Source organism: Aphis gossypii, chromosome 1 (genome assembly GCF_020184175.1).
Source record: "Aphis gossypii isolate Hap1 chromosome 1, ASM2018417v2, whole genome shotgun sequence".
In the NCBI taxonomy this organism is placed as follows: Eukaryota; Metazoa; Arthropoda; class Insecta; order Hemiptera; family Aphididae; genus Aphis; species Aphis gossypii.
The window spans coordinates 65262402-65283955 of NC_065530.1; the positions used below are offsets into that span (position 1 = coordinate 65262402).

At 26.7% G+C, this 21554-nt stretch overlaps 2 protein-coding genes across 5 annotated transcripts; both read left to right on the forward strand.

Annotated features, from left to right (window-relative positions):
* The first annotated feature begins 1192 nt into the window (after window positions 1-1192).
* On the forward strand, window positions 1193-13096 carry LOC114121305 (THO complex subunit 2). Of its 4 annotated transcripts, none has more exons than XM_027983568.2 (30): window positions 1195-1404; window positions 1479-1558; window positions 1728-1816; window positions 2013-2141; window positions 2208-2320; window positions 2400-2772; window positions 2837-2977; window positions 3036-3208; window positions 3270-3468; window positions 3561-3724; window positions 3833-4019; window positions 4111-4382; window positions 4451-4568; window positions 4641-4820; window positions 5312-5476; window positions 5550-5831; window positions 7676-7789; window positions 7854-8045; window positions 8128-8388; window positions 8468-8725; window positions 8793-8940; window positions 9011-9098; window positions 9168-9294; window positions 9379-9535; window positions 11005-11045; window positions 11548-11697; window positions 11768-11825; window positions 12395-12459; window positions 12542-12597; window positions 12893-13096. In XM_027983568.2, exons 1-30 carry the CDS (start codon window positions 1361-1363, stop codon window positions 12918-12920), a joined length of 4452 nt encoding a protein of 1483 aa, XP_027839369.1. In that variant the 5' UTR covers window positions 1195-1360; the 3' UTR covers window positions 12921-13096. The 4 variants fall into 4 exon arrangements, with proteins under 4 accessions (XP_050063930.1, XP_027839369.1, XP_027839370.1 ...); XM_027983569.2 differs by having other exon boundaries at window positions 9168-9279; XM_027983570.2 differs by having other exon boundaries at window positions 8859-8940.
* Window positions 13097-16334: 3238 nt separating this feature from the next.
* LOC114121318 (cytochrome P450 6a2) lies at window positions 16335-20115 on the forward strand. The gene is made up of 4 exons (XM_027983587.2): window positions 16335-17430; window positions 17691-17912; window positions 19374-19625; window positions 19723-20115. Exons 1-4 carry the CDS (start codon window positions 16554-16556, stop codon window positions 19887-19889), a joined length of 1518 nt encoding a protein of 505 aa, XP_027839388.2. The 5' UTR covers window positions 16335-16553; the 3' UTR covers window positions 19890-20115.
* The last annotated feature ends 1439 nt before the right edge of the window (window positions 20116-21554 follow it).

Here is a 21554-nt window from a genome sequence, read left to right on the forward strand (position 1 = left end):
TTTTGACAAACTATTAAAGTAATTTATTTTACTAATAGTATTAAGGTAGATAGGTAGTTTTATTTGTTAATAAAACATGATGGATTTATATTCAACTCATATTATTAATATTACCTATAATAGTATAAACTATAAATTTATATAATATTGATATTAAATTATTGTTATTTGATTTTGAGTCAAACCAAAATACAATGTGAATATAGGTTCATGGTACAAATAGGTAATAATTTAAAATATACATATTTTTGATTATTGCATATAATAAAATTCATAATATAATATGTAAACATTTATAAGTTCTCACAAATAATACTTTTAAATTACAACAAAATAATCATCATTGTTATTCTTTGTTTAAGTACAAAATTGTAGGTACATTTTTATTTCATATATCCACCTATAATCAAATTGTGCTTAAATAAATATATTTTTTTTTTTGATTTTTTGGTTTTAATACGATCTGTTTCAACAACTTTGTATTAAATTTTCAAGTATTACTTATAGGTACAAATTGAACAGTTAAAAGTTATTGACTCCAAAATAATTTCAAATTTTCGTAACAGGTGAATTAACAATGCATACGGTTAACATGCATCTTCAAAAATTTTAAATATATTTAATAACAGCATCATATAAGACATTTTGTCTTGACAGATACTATTAAGCCTTTTTACCTAGCAAAAAAAAAGTGTTGTAGACAATAATTCAAAAAACAAAATATTTAGAAGATTGTATATTATATTTTATCCACTTTGACTATCGTTGTGCCTTGACACTCTTGACAATAGCGTTATTAAATTTAAAAACACGAATTCGGAATTAAGTCTTAAGAATGTAAATTAATATTATAATATCACAGATAATATTACCTAAATTATCTTTTTTTATAGATTGTACCTTAGATCATATACTATATGATCTAAGGATTGTACTTATTTACTTAAAAACAATAAAAATAACAGAAATCTGCCTGTTATCTCAAAGCCAAACTGTACCAATTCCATAGATAATAAAGATATCTTTATTATCTATGACCAATTCCAATTTCCACTAAGCCCGTTAAAAAACACGTTAAATTACAACCTCCTTGAATTGATTATCAAACCGCGTGATGAAAATCACTGTTTTGTTTTTTCCGCCACGATTATTAGCATAAGGTTTGTTTTCCTTGTATTTCATTGTTTTATCTTTCTACTATAAATGATAAAATTATAATTTTGTTGCATTTCCTATACATTTTGAATTTTAATTCATTTCGGTCTTTTATATTTTACATTTCAATTAAAATGGTGAGTATCGAAGTGTTTCCGTTCTAGGTACTTCGTTTGATTCGAAATTAAAATTTTAACACATAAAGATGGACATGTACGAAGGTTGGGGTTTAACCGAAAAAACTGAATTGTACGTATTTTTTCGTGTTTATAAAGTTAAGTGGTTTCAAAATTAATTTGTTTTTAAATTTTACTTTGTTTTAGTTTGACAAAATGTCATGAATTTGTTAAAAGTTCTAAATCAGAATATTCATTAACAATCACATCCAATGGCAATCCTACTGGTATGTTGATCAACAAAGTATTTCAACTTTAGTTTTATATTAAAGTATATCTTTGTACTAAATTATTCAAAAACATCTGGGTTCTTTGTTTAATTACCTAATTAGGTTCAAAGTATACATTTTAAACTCATTAATTTTTATTTTTAATGTTGTAATTTATTGTTTTCAGATTTGGCCAAAGCTATTCTTTCTTTATTAATAGCGTGTATTAAAGGAAAAATTAAAACAAACATTGGTTTATCTATTTTAAGTGATTTAGTAAGTATACATTGTTTTTAGTCTTCCCTCAACTTTTACCATTAATTATAAGTATTTGTGTGTCCTAATTAAATTTTTCTTATACATTAATATTTTAATATTTTTTTATTTATAAATTATAGCTTGGTAATATTATGTTTAAGATTATTTTATAAGAAATTAATTTGTTATTGATAATTCAAATTTATGTTTTTAGTGTTCCAATGCAGAAATAGCTTCTGTGGTAATGGATGTCTTTAATTACTTAGATACTGATACAGCCCTTTCAGATAATGGAGGATCAGAAAGAGAATATTTTGGAAATTTTGTCAAAGAATCACAAAAGGTTAGTATACATTTTTAGTTAATTTTTAATAATTTTTTCAATAAAACATCTGTCTTTTTTTTATAGTTATTGACTGACAAATTACTGAAAGAACGGTTAGAAATTGACTCATTAAAAGACATAAAGTTATTAAATAATATTTTTTCTACAAAATTTATTAAAATCAAAACTAAACTTTTGTAAGTTCTAATTTTTTTCTTATTAAATTTATTTAGTATGTATGGACTTATTTATTAATTTTACTCTCTTTTTTTTTAGTTATAAACAGCGAAAATATAATTTATTTCGTGAAGAATCTGAAGGCTATTCTAAATTAGTCACAGAATTAAATTCTGATAATATGGATCCTAAAGTCATGGTTGAAATTATTAAATCATTGATTGGATGTTTCAACTTGGATCCAAATCGTGTGTTAGATATAATTTTAGATTCATTTGAACACCACACAGATAATAAAGCTGAAAATTTTTTTATTCCATTACTACATGATTATATGCCTGATTCACAAAGACTGACTGAAGTATTAGCGTTTAAATTACGACAAGTGAATAATTTAACTCGCTCATCTTACAGATTGATTGCATTTTTAATTCAATTTGATTTAATTGGACTGGATAATATTTATCCTTGGGTAAATTAAACTATGGTTATATTATAGTACTTTTAATTATGTATCATCAATTTTTGGTTTTTAGTTAACTCCTGATGATAATGATATTAAAACAAATTGGGAAAAAGATATTAAAAATGGACAAGATTATTTGAGAAAAGCTTCAAGTATGATTATAACAAAAGCATCAGAATCTGAAACCAACGATGAAAATACTCAGCCTAGAGTATGTTTTAATTATTTTAAATTATTATCTTTGTTACATTTTAGTTTTACGATTTTAGCCCGAAGAAAATCAAAAATTTTGTTTATGTGAAGCTATGTTAGAAATTGGAGATTGGAATACTGCTCAGGTATTAATTAAAAGATTTCCAGAATACTATGCTGTAGAATATCCTCCTATTGGTGATGCACTTTGTTCCCTTATAAATCAAGTCATTAAACCTGTTTATAATCAGTAAGTGTTTAAATTTGATATACAATTTGCTTATTGTTATCTGTTGTTCATTTTTTTTTAGAGTTTTTAATCTTCATTCAAAAGCTGTAAAACATTCAACTGATGTTCAATTAAATTCCCGTTCTCTTAAACATGTATTAACTCTAGAAGAATTTCATGATGTAGTTTTACCTATGTTAATAACATTAGGTCCTGGACTACACCGTGATCCTGTTCTTATGTTTAAAATTATCAGAATTGTTAGAGAAGCATTAACTAATGTAAGTATTTATAAATTGTATATTTATGATTAAAATATTAGTAAATATTTAAAACAAGTAAATACATTAGTTTTAATTTATCTATAATTTAGGAAGGAATTAAAAATAAAGATTATATTCCGTCTGAAAATGGTTTTTACTTTGACACTTTGTCATTATTGGACCGTGTTTTATTACCTACTCTTTCATTAGCAGAAGGTAGTAGTATTTCAGAGCATTTGTGGACTTTATTACAACTTTATCCTTACCACTGCAGGTACTAGCAATTTGTAAAATTAATTGGAAATTGTACTTTTTTATATCAATAATTATTAGTTTTATTTGGTTTTACATTATAATGTATTTATTTATTTATTAAAAATAGGTATGCACTTTATAACAGTTGGAAAAATGATACACATAAATATCATCCAAAATTATTAACAAAGAAAGTTGATGTACAGAAAAAAGCTAGATCTGTAATGAAACGTCTTTGTAAAGATAATACCAAACCATCTAGTCGTGTTATTGGAAAAATATCACATTATGCACCTGGCTATTTATTTGATTATGTAAATACTGAATTTAATATTATTTGGATAATATTTATTGTGGTTGAACAAAAGTTTATGTTGGATATTATCATTATTTTTATTTTTTTAGATACTGGGACAAATTCAAGTATTTGATAATTTGGCTAGCATTGTGGTTGAATGCTTAAAGTACATGACAAGTTTATCATTTGATGTTCTTGGATATTGTATTGTGGAAACATTAGGCAAAAGTGGCCAAGATCGAGTGAAGCATGATGGTACTTCCATTTCAGTATGGCTTCAAAGTACAGCATCATTTTGTGGTGCCATTTTTAAAAAGCATCCCGTAGAACTTACAGGGATTCTTCAATACGTAGCAAATCAATTAAAAACAGAAAATAGGTATAAATATTATAATACAAAACTGGTGATTATTAAAATAATTTACTTATTAATCTAAATTTCTATAGTTTGGATCTTCTTATACTTAAAGAGATTGTGTTGAGAATGGCTGGTGTTGAAGTTATGGAACAAATAACGCCTGATCAAATTGAAGCTATGTCTGGTGGCGATTATTTAAAAACTGAGGTAAGAAAACCTTATTTATGGTAAATAAATTTTATTTGTAACTAAAACTTAATTCTTGTTTTACTATTTTAGGCTGGTTATTACAATCAGATTAGAAATACCAAGAAATCTTCTATTAGACTGAAAGAATCATTATTAGATAATAATTTGGCTGTTGCTTTATGTCTGTTAATTGCTCAACAGAGGCATAGTGTTATTTATAAAGAACATGAATCTATTCATATCAAACTAGCTGGACAGCTCTATGATCAAGTATGATAATTATTAATTAAGTAAATAAAATATTTATAAACTTGTCTGCGAACTGGGGGTCTTATCTGTGGCAAATCTGTTTTTGAGAGAAGATTATATTCATTGAAAAAGAACGTTACTATAATGTTTAATCTTCAGAACATACTCTACATCTTTTGTGTTATGATATCAATTAATTAATCAATTCACTTACTAAAATATTAAAATCTGGATATAATAATTCAAGTTGATAGTTTTTGATTAAATATTTACACAGTAAATACTGGGTGATAACATATTTTGGTTAGCTAAAATGCTAGCCAAAATGTATTCATAATTATAAATATGGTATTGTAAAAGTGAAAAAAGGTTTAATCAATTTATTCAATTCCCTTCTCTATAAAACTATTACTGAAATATTATATTTTAGAAATATACTGCTTATTCAACTATTTTTGTTTTTGAATATAAATAAATATGTTATAAAAATAACAATGAAATTATCTTAATAGTGCCAAGATACATTGGTTCAATATGGTACATTTTTGGGGTCTACATTTTCAATGGAGGAATATATCAATCATTTGCCATCAGTACATGATTTACTTGATCAACATCATGTTCATATGGATGTAGCATTTTTTTTAGCTAGGCCTATGTTTAATCATTCCATTAATGTAAGTATTATTATTATTAGTTTTTTTTTACTTTAATCTAAAAGAATAGTAATTTATTTATAATCTATTATAGACTCGTTTTGATGCTTTGCGCAAAGCTGATCCTAATGCCAAAAAATCATTAGCTGTTAGGCAAACAAAGTATGCAGAAGCTCATAAAGAAGTGATGTCATCTATTGTTAAATCTGTTGTTCCGCTCCATCCTGAAAAAGTGTGGGAAGATGTATCGCCTGGATTTTTAGTCACATTTTGGTCATTGACTTTATATGACTTATGTGTTCCAAATGAAGCCTACAAACGAGAAATAAATAAACTTAAAGCTCAGTCTTCAGCGATGGGAGATTCAAAACAAGCAGTGAGTCTTATTTAAATTATACATTTTATATAATATTTAATGTTAACTGAAAAAGTATTTCATTTAATTAGAGATAATTATTAGACTTGGAAACTAGTTTTATACATTAGTATGTTGTTAAAGAAACATTGTATTATGTAATAATTTAACAATTGGGTAATCTTTGCATTAAAGCTGATTTTTTTCTTAATCTATTTTAATATAAATTATTGAATGATATCAAAATTAGGAATGTTTTATAAATAATTTTATTTAAATAATTTTATATTTTTACAGCATAAATATAATATATATATATATATGTATATTTTATAAATAAATAGTTCATTGTTAAGGGTTGATTGTTAAAGATAATTATCGAGCTTTATATTGAATATTTACATTAATTTATTGTTACAAGATGGAGACTTAGCTAGCTACTGAGTCATATTATAATTATACTTATAATGTCAATCTACCATTAATTTAGTTCTTTGATGAAAACCCATTTCTAATCCTTATAAAATGACACATGAGATTTACTTTTAGTTTTGATACAGCCTCAGTTTTTGTATTCTCTCCTCATCTGTATTTACTGTTGTTCTGGCCCAGATATGAGAATTTTTGGGTTAAATGATAAGACCGCGGTAACGGATAGAATCACAGTTTCAAATTCTATACCGTGCATATTTTTTTCATTTAGTTCTTGAAATCTCTCCTATGACCATCCATATCACGTGTTGCTGCAACAGTTTTCTTATTTTCTTCCCTAGCCACTATTATCTAATTCTTAAATCATACCTCAGAAATCAATTCTCTGCTGTATTTATAGACTTTTCCTTACCTCGCAATAGAAATAAAAGTTGGTTATAGGGTTATAATTGCTCTTTTATTTGACGACATTGCAGACGACACAGCTATATTAACAAATAGCCCAGATTGTGACTTCTTTTTGCATAGAAGACCATTTACACATCTTTCAAACATAGTACAAAACATTTGGAATTAAATTGTACAAAACCAAATCCATTTACTGTATTTTAATCCTTTGCTGTAGAATTAACCCAATTCTTTACCTCAATAATCAACTGCTTTTTCCTGCCCAATATTTATGCTATCTCAGAATCTTTATTGATCGTCGACTATAGATACTCATACACTAAATTACTGTTTTTAATTCCTCTGATCACTTTAGACTTCTGAGAACATAAAACTCCCTAATAAACTCCTTCTGTACTAACTTTTGCTTAGACTCGTATGACGGTACCTATTCAATTATGGGGTAAGCCAATATATTTAAAATCAACCACATTAAACAAATTTCATTCTTAAGTCCTATGTGAATGCATATTTAAAACCCCAATTTATGTTTCAAACTATACTCTTCACTGATCTGAAAATACCGTACGTTTTTGAAATAGCCAAAATTCAATATTAAACTAGATCTTCATAAAAATTACTTTATCTCAGAATTATTATTTGTCACAATTCCAGGCAATCCAAATAAGACTCAAGAAGCTGTAGTATCTACTAACATAATTAAAAATGTTATCATTGAGAGGTCTCTACATTTATTTTATTTGTCATTTTGCTTATTTTCTAAATCTATCAGTTGTTCTTATTTTTCTATTATTTTGTAACAACAAATTGATTAAAAACTTATTTAATCTACTTTACTATCAAAGTGCCATCTGTGTATATTCATATTAATGTGTTTAGTTTTTGATGTATGTTGGTGACCAGTGAAAAGGATAGTGTTGACCTACTCCTAATTATTTTACTTATAACTATAAATTAAATTACATTTTAATTATGTTAATTTTGTGCAATTATAAATTTAAATATTATATTTTATATCATTATAGAGTACTAAAGTAAAAAAAGAACAAGAACGATTAGGAATTACTATTGCTAAATTGAATGATGAAAAAAAGAAACAACAAGAGCATGTTGAAAAAATATTTTATATGTTGAATCAGGTAAAAATATTTTTTATTTATACTTAATTGTTTTTATCTAAAATATATGTTAATATATTTTCAGGAAAAAGATTCCTGGTTTTTATCTCGATCAGCTAAAGCAGCTAAAAATGAGACTATTACACAGTTTTTACAGTTATGTTTATTTCCTCGATGTATTTTTACCCATACAGATGCTATGTATTGTGCTAAATTTGTTCAAACATTACATTCATTGAAAACTGCTAATTTTTCAACTCTTTTATGTTATGATAGAGTATGTGCATATTAAGTATTTAAAACTTATATTAATATAAACTAATAAACTATTTAAGTAAAATTAAAATTTTTTTTTTTAGTTGTTTTGTGATATAACATATTCAGTAACATTATGCACAGAAAATGAAGCACATCGTTATGGTATATTTCTTAATGAAATGTTAAAAAATGTTACTCGCTGGCATTCAACCAAAGATATATTTGAAAAAGAATGTGCTACTTATCCTGGTTTTGTGACTAAATGTAAGAATAGTGATCAATTTGTTCAATCTAGTAATGATCATGTAGGATATGAAAACTTCAGACATGTCTGTCATAAATGGCATTACAAGATTACTAAAGTAAGTTAAGTTTAATAAAAACAATTATTTAAAATGTATACTAAATTAATTTATATAAAATACTTGTTTTGTCTATTAGGCCATGATGGTTTGTTTAGAGTCTAAGGATTATGTGCAAATTCGTAACTCATTGATTATTCTCATTAAAATTGTTAATCATTTTCCGGTTTTGGCAAAATTAGCCACATTAATTGAAAAAAAGGTAGAAAAGGTAAGAGAGGACGAAAAGGATAAACGACAAGATCTCTACACTTTAGCAACGTCTTATTGTGGACTACTCAAAGGTAGAGCTAGTCAATTTCTTAAGGACAGTGATTTCCATCTAGTCCACGAAAAGGTATAATTATTTTTTCAACTTATATGAATTGATGAATTGTGTATTAAAATGTAATTAATTTTTACAGGTAAGTCAAATAAAAAACATTGTTGATAATAAGTCTGATGTTACAAAAAATAATCAATCTATTAAGAAGAAAGATGAAGATACAGTTCCTGAAGCCAAAACTCCACCACTGCCTGTTATTAAAGTTATTAATGGAACATCATCAACAGGTAAATATAAAATTTACAAATTTTCATTTTATAGTATTTTATATCTGTTTATATAACATTTATGTCGTAGAATGGGTTGAAGCTGAAAAGAAGATTATTGATAACAAAGTGAAAACAGACAAACGGCCCATCAAAATCCCTAACAATGAAAAAATCAAGTAAGTCTTAAAATCTTAAATTTCTTAAAATTGAAATCGTAATTTTTTTTATTTTTAACATTTCTTCAGTGAAAAAGTTGTAGTTCAAGAGAATATCACAGATATATTGAAAGAAGAAAAATCTGATGAATCAAATGAAAAGAAAAGAGATAAACGACAAAGAGATGATAATATTGACAGAGTAAAAGATTCTTATGCAAGTTTATAATTTTTACTATTTTAGAATTCATTATATTTATAGTAAAGTTTATGATTTTTTGGTGTTTATATAATCAATTAGAATGATGTGACCAAAGCACAAGTACTTACCGCTAGTCCAGGTGGTCAACCTGCCAATAGTCATAGTAAAGTTCAGATCCCGAGGATTAATTCAGCACAAATATCTGTTTCTGTTGTAGACGTGGCAAGTAATGGTTCTCACACTGCTGAAGAAAAAGGTAAGGGATAAAGTTTAATAATACAAATAATTTTAAACACTTGAAGTAATTATACTTTGGTTAGGTTGTACTAGCTTACTTTAAAAACATACATAAAAGTTAAATTTATTATTAAATAGTAAATGTCAAAAATGTTTTAAAGATTAAAACTTATGGTCAGTCTATTTAATTTTAATATGGTAAATTTTTCAAATTGTTATTCAATATGGGTTAATGCATACACCCAATAAATTAAAAAAATATTAGTCGTTTTTATTTTTTTGAATTGATTTTGTTAACCTTGTGATACTATTATTTTTTGTTGTTTTAAATCATTTATATAGGTTTAAACTTTTAATTGTAATTTGAGGTGTATTGGAGCGTATAGAGGAGTATATAGTATATACTGAATACTCATAATTATATTTATAAAGAAATGCATATACGTGACAAAATATAGTATATGGTGGGTAATTAATGTTGAGTATATACCTTGAATGGTGGCAAATGACAATGGGTATATTATTTTATTGTTTTTAAAAATGTTTTTATATATATATTAATTATTTATTATATTTTTAAATTCTATTGTATAATATTAAAAATAATATTTCACAATTAAATATCATTAATCAGATCATATACTCACATAATCTAAGATTGTATTATAATCAAGTATAATTATAATATAATTGTTATTCATGACTGGTCATGACTGTTTTTGATAGTACTATTTATATTCTACAATTGGGGTGGTTACCTGTGGTCAACTAACAACCATACATAAATAAGCTATAAATAGGCTATAGTGCTCAGTAATATGTGTAAAATATATGACAATAATGTGTACTTAAATATTTAAAATAGATTTGCTGTTATATGTAATGTTTGTTAAAATAAATAGACTTCCCCATTGCATTTTTGGAAGTCTTTGTAAAATGATGACTAGTGTGTCATAGATCTGCTGACTTTACAAGATCCAAAAAAGTTAAAAAAAAAATATAGTTAAATAAAGTATTTATAATGTATTGTAATATATTGTGTATCTTAACAATAGAATTTTCAAATAATTTTCAACATATTTATGGGTTTTATATTTTTAAGATATTTTAAATTAAGTAAAAAAGTGATAAGAATGTTTTATTTATGGTATAGAAATTTACCAAGTGTCAAGGATAACGATAACATTTTTTATGTGATACATTTTAAAAAATATGGCATTTACTCAAGACATTATTTATTATACATCCCTGATTGTAATTTAGATAATTCGTAAGAATCACCAAGATTAATTAATTATTTCTACATTATAGGCCATAGGGTATAGCTTTAAAAAAAAGTTTTTTTATTCTTATCTTAATATTATAGATACAAAAGTTTCATATTATGTAATTTGTTTATAATTTATAAACATAAAATATTAAAATGTATGTGTACTATATACATTGAATTGTGTTGTTTTAAAATTAAATGGTTTTATTTTATTTCAGATATAAAACGAAAAAAAATGGATACCAGTCCAATTACGAAGGTAAGAACTGAAGTATGGAGCCAACATAATCACAATTCCATTCCTCTTGATATTTACAAAACAAATAATAAGTAGTCTCATCTCTCAAACAAATTGCTCAAGCAGCTTTAATTTATGGTGTTTTGAGTGTCACCTGAATGATGTTTCCTCAATAATTTGTTGTTACTACAATTATTACTGAAATTTTCGAATATGTATTGAAATTGGTTCATTCAAACACAATGGAACAATGAATAGCTGTTGTAGCTGAATACCTACTTTTGACGAAGATTGAAGAACAACCTTGTCTTTTATTTACACTTATTTATCATCTGCATTAGTAAATTAAATATTGTTATTCAGTCCCTTTAAATAAATAACATTTGGTTATTGTTTTTGTGTTTTTGGAGAAAAAAAAGAAAAGAAATTGTTATCTATAGCTTATATACTTTGGTAATTTGGTATCTTTTTTTATATTTTGTTATTTTTGGTTTGCATTTTCGTTATCCTTTTTAACTCACAGCAACTCATGAAGCATAATCCCGACATTAAATCTGAGACAAACGGATCAGCTTTGATAGAGAAAAAAGATAAGAAGATTAAAAAATCACAATCTACTGATTCAGCTTCATTGAAGGAAACTCGTAAAGATCGTAAACTAAGCCGTAAACGAGTATGTATAATTTGATTAAAAAACATTAGTATAGTTACTTTAAGTAAAATAATAATTTTTTTTATTTTAGCATGAACGACGTGATGAAACTACACCTGAACTTAAGAGACGCAAAGAAGACGAAAAACGTATGTAAATATTAAAATTTTGAATTTATAATGTCTTGTTTTCTCTTTTTAATCCAATTGTAAAATTCCCATTTGGTAGAACCAATTTTGTGTTGTTAGCTTTAATATTAAAGTGAATATGGTCCTATTATCAAACTTAAAAATAATAATATTGTCCAGTACATTTATAAAGCTTTTGTTGATTTTTAATATTAAAATTGTAATATTTTTTACAGTTATAACTTGTTGTAGACCATCAAATATCCACAATAATTGGGACCGTGGGGAATGGGGATGCAAGTAATTAAATAATGATTTTTTTTTTCAACAATTTCGTAATGTGGTTAATAATTGATGGACTTGATAATTAACATGTGGATATAATTGAAGCTTCACCGTTCTTTAAAATAAAAATATTGATAATTTTTTTTTGTAGTACTCTAGGTAATATTTTTAGTTATAGCTTTTATTATAATAAAACCAATTCATTAAGGTAAAAGCAACAATACAAATTTATTTCTACTGAATGTACATTTCTTATATTGAGTGTGGGGACTTTACTGTTAAATATAAATTTGTTTTATTAATAGATGTAAAATCATCAGCTGATATTCGTCATGATGACATAGTGGGTGATAAACATCGGTCTAGTAGAGTTAGTATTTTAAATCTTTATTAAATCAATTATAATTTTAATAAAATATTTTAATTAACGTGATTTTTTAACCTATTTATAGGAAAAATCTCCTCATCCGAAAGAATGGTCTGAACGAACTGAATCACGACATAAAAGATATCCTTTTTAATTTTTAATTTTTATAACTAATTATTAAAGTTGTAAAATAACATAAACAGTTAAATGTGAATTGTTGATTAGTTGAAGTGTAAGTATGATAATGTGTTAATATTCGTAATATTATATTATTATTACGATTATTTGCTACTTGAGATTATGTTCATAATATAAATACTAAGAGGAAATTAAAAAAAAACATTTATTTTGTTATCTACTTGGTATATAGTTATTACGGTATTATATTTTCTAATCTATTTTGATCCAACATTTTTTCTTAACATTATCATTATACGCATAGGACAGGTGATAAAAGGAAGTGACCGCTTTTTTTCGTCAACATAAACATAATTATGAATATTGTCGTATAAAATTGTGAATAATTATTGTATTTTAATATTATTTCCATTGTATTTTATCATTTTTATATATATATATTTTTTTTTGTTTTGTTTATGTGTATTAATAAAACATTTTCTTACAATTGTAATATATTTAAGATTGTGTACGCTCATTTAATTTAATTTTAATCAATATAAGTCTTATAACAGATATTTGATGTTTGGAATCAGTTGTTTTAGTTAAAAAAGTGAAAAATAAAAGTTACTAAAAATCCTATGGTGGTAAATTGTAATAATACTTAAATTGAAAGAAAATTAATTATACACTTAGTCTACTGGATTGTGTATCACTGATTATTGGAATTAGGAAACCGAATTTTATGAGATTATATTAGGTATTATTCTCGTGATATTAATAATATATTATCTGCTATAGTGCTATTAGTATTACGCCCATCACCATGGTCCTAGACTATTCACTGGTAATAAAAAAAAACCTGAAAGTTGAAGCTAGATCACTAGACTATAGAGATAAAAGATGTCACACTGACCACTTTGTCAATTGTTAGTTCTAAATTGAAGTTCAAATTCATTGTAGACTTAATGCCTTGTACGCAATATGCGAGCGTATTATAAATATATTTATTATTTATTAATCAATTTTTATTTATTTATTTATCGAGACCCATTTTGTTAATTCTTCTCCACCCATTCCTTTCTTCTGCTGCTACTTTCCATGATATATTTGGTTGAATCCTTTTCACTTCGGTTCAGTCTTCTCCGTGATGGTTTCTTATCAGTATAGTACTATAGTGTTATCGATAGTCCTATAATTATTAAAATTATTGGTTGCTGTCTCTTCTGTTTAACCTCTCTGGTAGTATGTGATTCTTTAATATATTTTAACGGTTTTATTTAATTTATTTTTATTTTATGAGTCGTTTAATTTGTAATAATTTATATATATGCAGCAATACGAAAAAAAATATTTTTTATGCAAACAATTTTTAATTTTATTAATAACAAGAAAAAACATGGCTCGGTGAAAATATATCTTAGAAAGTACTCAACGCGGTACATAATTTTAAAAATAAAAGTGTAGATGACTTCTCTGCGAACATCAGATGATGGAGAAGACCTAAACAGCACGAGGTGAGCGAAGATTTGATGCTGCAGAAGAGGCGGCCACTGGAAGCGGGATTGTCTTGCGACAAAAAACATAGTCAGTACTCAGTAGATATAGGTACTCTCTGACGGTTTCAAACCGTAGTCGTCCACGTTTGCTATCCGATAGCAGCGTTTTATCGCAAATCGTCGGCGGTGTGTTGTATAAAGCAAGGAAAAAATATCACAAATGATTGGTAAACATTTTTGGACTTTCACCATCGTTAGTTGTTTATCTTAAGATTTACCAAATCTTGTTTGTAAAAGTATTTAAGTATGAACTTAAAAAATTATTCAGGATTAATTTATTAATTAACCATATTGTATGATTATTCTAGGTTTTACAGGTATTCGTACTTTTATCGTATTAACCATATACAATATGATATACCTATATATATGTAACTATATAAAATTTTAATTTTTAAATTATTCGTAAACTTTATTGACAAATAAAGTAAATCTTTAGATTAACCATATTTTTATAATTATTATCACAAACCTATTTTATTATTTTTATTTTTATTGTTTTTTAATATTATATAACATTTATTAGAATAGCGTTCAAGAATAATATTTATTTTAAGTGTTGTCAATTTGTCTCTTATATAACATATATATTATCTCTACTTTTAGCGTCATTATTATTTCTAAGATGTTTGTTCTTAATGTTTATAGATACAAAAAGTTTAAAATAAATATGACGACTACCTATGGTACATTTAATTGCATCAAAACCCGACACTATTTTACTGGATAAAAAATCTCAAATAAATATAATCATATAAGTTATTTAATATACTTATTGAAATGATTGATTATGTTATAAAATAAAATTATTTTACTATAACTGCCAAGAGCTCAGATTGATGGATCGACTGTTTTCTATTTTCAAATTGTCGAAAAAATAATAAATAAACTATGGTAGTAAAAAATATAAATATAATAATAATAATACGAAGAAAAATAACCTGAACGTTATAGTCGTTATACGTTATAATTATAATACACCATTCTATATTTATTGATAATACAAATACGCGTCCGTTCTAAAATCATAGCTTCTTACTTAATTTTTTTTTAATTGATAAAAATAATGGTTTTACTATTCAAACTTAGTTATTAAATTTGAAATAATAATGATGAATAAATAGTTAACAAAATAAATAATACTGTACAAGAATCTAAAAAAAAAAATATTAGCTGTTATATGCCTATATGTATAAAATATAGATAAATATAATAAATTACATTCATACTCAGTATCATGTAAAGATTTTTCTTTAAGGAGTTAGATTTGATAATTTAAAATATAGTTTTTTTTTTTTGAAGTATATTTCTCATAAGTTAAATATGTACAATTTTAGAGTTTAACTGCAAACGAGTAACCTTTGTGAAAATTAAAATTTTATTGCATATACCTAGTTTCGTTTTTCATAATACTTTCACAAAATATTGAAATATTTTTACATTTTTCTAAAATTTCAGGGACAGTTACAAACCATTGAAAATATTTAAAAATTAAAAAGTCTACGGTCTACCCATTAAAATGAAGAAATTGAATAATACCTAAATGTATTGATGTTCGATTTACAAATTGTTTACATTTGAACTTTCTGTAGGCATTCGTTATATATTAGCAAAAGTTTTCTATTCAAATAAAGTTTGGTTTGATTCTAAAATCACACCACATTTTTGTACACATTTTGTATTTATGTAAAAACATTATAGGTAGTTATTTATACAATGTTAAAAATAATAATGCATTATATTATATAACTTTAAGTAGTTTTAATGCGTTGTAAAATACTGCAATACAAATTTATAATTGTATAAATTTTACCACAGTCAGCAAATAACAGTAATAGTGTTTTGCAGATAGTTATAATTGCACTTAATTGCAGTATAATGGATGTATGGCGATGGTCATCATTTATAATCGCAAAAATGTTATTCCGTGCAGACTGGCCTGCAAAAATATCCCTTTATATCAAACTAGTGTAATATCCACCGATTGACGGGGTACGCCAAGTTTGTTATTTTACAAGATTTATTATGATGATGATGGGTGTAACATTTTATATTTACAAATATATATATAAATTACCCATGTACCAAGTTAAGTGTGGGCGTATATAATATTCAAAATATATAGGTAGACGGCCTTGACGAACTGAACGAGATTTAATTATGCATATTATAATTTCCTTATTCCAAGCTTCCACTCGAAAATGTGACGCAGATAAAAAACATGCTTTAAATTCCACTTGTGCACGGTAAACTCTGCAGATTTGTAAATAAGTATAAACATATAACACAATCGGCTTGAGCTATTATGCACCGCATTATACGTTGCAGTTTTCACGCGGAAACGGTTCCGAGTGAAATAAATTAATTCATTGCGATATTGTTGTACATTATATTGACGTTTTAAATTTAAAATCGGTCACCATGATTTCTTGTCTGATCGGTTTTTTGTTCGACACATCCGTTATCAGTGCAATCGTGGCCATCGCGGCGTTTCTTTACTATTATTCGACCAACACGCACGACAAGTGGCAAAAGTTGAATATACCCCATGACCGACCGTGGCCGCTTGTAGGCAACACGGTGAAGATGTTGACTTTGATCGAACATCAGTTGGCCACTATCGATGGAATCTATAAACGGTTTGCCGACAAAAAATACTGCGGTTTTTATCACATGAAGACGCCGTTCCTGATGATCAGAGATCCAGAGCTGATCAATAATATATTGATTAAGGATTTCTCGTACTTCCCGGATCGAGGTTTCCACAAGGATCCAGCGTTAAATATAATTGCTAATGGGTTATTCTTCCTGGAAGGGTCTAAGTGGAAGACGATGAGACAGAAACTGAGCCCGGGGTTCACGTCAGGCAAGCTGAAGCTCACCCACGACCAGATAGTGGCGTGCAGCGATGAGCTGATGCGATTTATCAAGAATAAAATGATTGAAAACAATCAGATCGAAGTCAAGGAGACCATGGGAAAGTACTCGACAGACGTCATCGGGACGTGTGCATTTGGTTTGAAACTGGACACAGTCAAAAACGAGGATTCTGATTTCCGGTCGAACGCCCGGAAAATAATGAAGATGAACTTCCGGTTCTTGTTGACCGAAACGGTATCACCAAAAATATTGAAATTTTTGGGGATCTCCGAAATTTCACCCGAAGCTACTTCATTTTATACTTCGGCATTCAGAGAGGTCATCAAATACAGGGAAGAAAACGGCATAATCAGACATGACGTTGCACAGAGCTTAATAGAAGCGAGAAAAGAGTTGGTGCTTAATTCAACTGATGAAAGTAAAGTCAATCACTATCGTTTATCTGATAGCTTTATTCTATATAACACAAAAATCATAATAAATTATCAATATATTTTAATCGAATGTAATTAAATCCGGTTAATTATATTCTGTATCCATAATACCTTAATCTAAAATATCAAATAAATATTAATATTTTTGTTATTTTATCGAATCACTATCGTTACATATTGTTCATTGGATTAGATTTTGTGTCTCCAATTTCCATTTATTAAAATAGTGTCTATACTATTTTAGATAAATTTAAAGAAGAGGATATTATTGCGAATGCGATCATGATGTTTTTGGCCGGTTTTGAACCCGTGTCTTCCACGTTGAGTTTCTGTTTGTATCAGTTAGCACTTAACCAACACGTCCAGGACAAAATGCGTGACGAAATGAATTCAAATTTGGAACAACACGGAAAACTGAACAATGATTTTTTGGTGGATCTTCATTATACCGATATGGTTTTGGCAGGTAAATATCAGAGTTTTATTTAATAAATTACATTATGATCGAATGAATTATTTATTATATAGACGAGTTTATTTCTCAAACGATTGGATTTAATTTGATTTTACATTACGAGCCTAAAAAATATTAGGTATAAGTTATAGGCAATTTCGGCCGGATTTGTTATTGTTTTAAGTATAAGTATTTGAAAAAACCCACAATATCGCAATAATACATGTGGTAAACTTATTTAACGAGGTACCTGACTAGGTATGCTACCTATAAAAATAATTATTTTATAAATATGATATCTCAACTAAAATATTGATTATTGATGGGAAATAAATATTATGTATGATTTGATATTTATTTGTTTAGGCAATATTAAAATTATTTAAAAATATTTGACAACTTCACATCACATACATACATTATACTCTTAGCGACCAATCATTTTTATTTTATATTTTTGATTATTCGCGTTATAAGTTCCACGGGTAACGTGTGCCAGTTTGCTGGTCTCACTGTGTCTCGGGCCCATTATAGTGACTCGTACAACGGCAGCGGCTGCGAGTCAGTCTTTTTTATGTATCTATAGTGACCGGGTGACACCGTATTGTCCCCGCGTCCCTGAAACCCACCGTCAAACCTTAAAACGCTATACATTGTAATATACCACGCCGATCCATTTAACTAATTAATTTACCCGAGTTTGCTTTTAACTATTTTAGTCGTATTTCAATAAACTATATTGCCCGTTAAAATATTAATAAATATTAATAGTTTATTATTATTGTTATTGTTACATCATAGAATATCAGCATGTTATATACCAACTAAACGTATTTTATATCTGTTAATTTTGACCCGAGTAATCTTTTTCGAGTTAAAGCCGTCGATGATACAACGACACTATATAATTACTTAAAATAAATATAAATTTATTTCACATTGACTACATTGCACAACTACAGGAATGGGACTAAGATAAATATTGTCAAATTGTTTTATTTCATCGGTATACGAATATACATTAAGACTTTGGGTATTACTTATCATTCATTATTATATACTACTTTTACTTTATTAAATAATATTAGGTATATCATATATATAATAAATATATTTTATTATTGAATTTTATTTGCTATATATAATATATACATTACGTGCAGGCCATGACTAATAACTTGTATGTTTGGTAGGTAAGTAAAATGAGATCATATAATATTTATAAACTGTTGAAACTGTCTAAACATATATTTCTCTACCTATTAGAATAAATATTAAAAAAAAAAATAAATAAATAACATACTTAACATCAGTCTATTGTGATAGAAATACATTTTTGCTGGGTAGGTTTCTTAAAATGATATATATAAATTCATAGGTAATGTAAGTTACAATTTGTATTTAATATTTAAAAATAATACATTATAATAAATACTAATTTATAAAACGGTCGTTGTTTATTGTGCGTTTTAGAAACTGGACGTATGTACGCAGTGACAAACGCGCTGTTTAGAGAAGCTGTGAACACATATCACGTACCTGGCGGCAAGCTGGTGATCGAAAAGGGAACCAAGATCATGATTCCTTTTCACAGTATTCATCACGACCCAAAGTATTACCTCGATCCGTATACCTTTGACCCGCAAAGGTTTTCACCGGAAGAAAAGGCGAAACGATCATCTGGTACTTACTTCCCGTTTGGCGACGGACCGCGATTTTGCATAGGTACATTTTATTATTAAGATTAATATTTAATAATGATTTGAAATTTATGGTGAATAGCATATAATTTATGAATATTTATACTAAAATTGTTTAACAGGAAAACGATTCGCTGAATTAGAAATGAAAATGGTTTTGTCACAAATATTGACGACATTTTATGTATTGCCATGTGAAAAAACTGAAGTTCCGCTTAAGCTACAAAATGGATTACCTATGATGGTGGCCAAAAATGGCATTTGGTTACGTTTTCAATCCATTTCTTAATGAATTCCCAAAGTCTATAATGATTAATGATTATATACTCTGAATACTATATAAGGCAATAATAATAACTATTACAATACATATATTGTTGCATTAACCTTAAATTTGATTGTAATTGTAATAAATTACTTAATATTTTTTATTATAAATGTCCATTCAGATAATTCTTGTACTATATTGGTAATTATAACTTTGCAGAAATAAAAATCTTAATGTTGAAACACCACTATTGATGTAATCGATGTACTAATGAACTTGAAGGAGTCCGTTAAAGAACCAAATAATTCCTTTAGGGTTGTGGCCGTTTAAAATTATTAAATATTAGAAAAAATATTATGAGGATATCTGTGTAAGAACGAGACAAATCCTACTATCCATGTAGAATATATAAAATTTAAAATTTAAATGAACGATGTGTTGATTTATATCATATCGGCATGCGCTGACTATAGTCTATACAAGTCAGTGGCGTATTTAGGATTTTGTCCAGGGGGGGATATAAGTTGGAAAACATAATTTCCTCGACGGTGAGGGGGGTACACTTACCAACGTTATTAAACTTACTAGTAAAAAAAATACCAAGGGGAGGATCTATCCCCCATATCCCCGGAAATACGCCACTGATACAAGTGAATAGGAATTAGTAATTTAGCGCATAGCTGATGTAGTATAACAGTACAGAACTTTTTCGTTGTTTTTAGTTTACACTTTGTGAGTTGTTGGTTTTTGTCCCAAAATGAAATTTAGGTTTCCATGAAAAAAGAAAAATTATATTTAAAAAATACTGCTTTCTTAAATAGTCAAAATGTAGCTATGTAATGATATATTGATGTGTCGGAAACATCACCTATAGCCTATATAGGTACACCAAATCAAAAAATCAAAAATATTATTTATCCACATGCGTTAAGTTAGTTATTAGCATTATAGATAACCGAATTTAACACTGATGCATTGTATACGTCAACGAAGTGCACGGGAGTATTAGCTAGTATTAATATTATACAGGGTGATTCTTTTATCAAACAACACTCATTATTTCCAAAAGTATTCATGTTTTTGAAAATATTTTTTTACATAGTTTCAAATTGTTAAAAAACAACATTTTTATAAAAAAATTATATTTTTAAATATTTTTTATCCTTATAATTTTTTAAGTTTTTTACTTTTTTGAATGACAACATAGATTTTTAATTTCATATTCCAAAGCAGAATAATTTTTTGAGTATTTTGATATACATATAAAAATCGAATTTAGGGTGAGTAGTAATAGTTTATGAGTTATACTTATTCAAAGTTTAGACAAGCGGAGTAGTGGACAAACATTTTGCGGGGTAACCCCGTACCACTCCACTCCGCGCAGCTAAACTTTAAATACGTATAACTCATAAACTACTCACCCTAAATCTGATTTTTATGTATCGAATTACTCAGAAAATTATTCTGCTTTGAAATATGAAATTAAAAATCTATATTGTCATTCAAAAAAGTAAAAAACTTAAAAAATTATAAGGATAAAAAATATTTAAAAATATTATTTTTTTTATAAAAACGTTGTTTTTTTAACAATTAGAAACTATGTAAAAAAATATATTCATATCTATAGACCATAATCCAATAATTTTTAATTCAATACTGTACTGTACCTATATTGACTATCTGTTA

What these genes read in the sequence shown, in the direction of transcription:
- LOC114121318 (XM_027983587.2), top strand. Translation starts at nt 16,554, where the DNA reads ATGATTTCTTGTCTGATCGGTTTTTTGTTCGACACATCCGTTATCAGT. An exon ending in TACCGATATGGTTTTGGCAG is followed by an intron (nt 17,913 to 19,373) that starts GTAAATATCAGA and finishes TGTGCGTTTTAG; the next exon opens with AAACTGGACGTATGTACGCA. An exon ending in CGGACCGCGATTTTGCATAG is followed by an intron (nt 19,626 to 19,722) that starts GTACATTTTATT and finishes ATTGTTTAACAG; the next exon opens with GAAAACGATTCGCTGAATTA.
- LOC114121305 (XM_027983568.2), top strand. Translation starts at nt 1,361, where the DNA reads ATGGACATGTACGAAGGTTGGGGTTTAACCGAAAAAACTGAATT. An exon ending in TTAGAGAAGCATTAACTAAT is followed by an intron (nt 3,469 to 3,560) that starts GTAAGTATTTAT and finishes TCTATAATTTAG; the next exon opens with GAAGGAATTAAAAATAAAGA. An exon ending in GCGATTATTTAAAAACTGAG is followed by an intron (nt 4,569 to 4,640) that starts GTAAGAAAACCT and finishes TTACTATTTTAG; the next exon opens with GCTGGTTATTACAATCAGAT.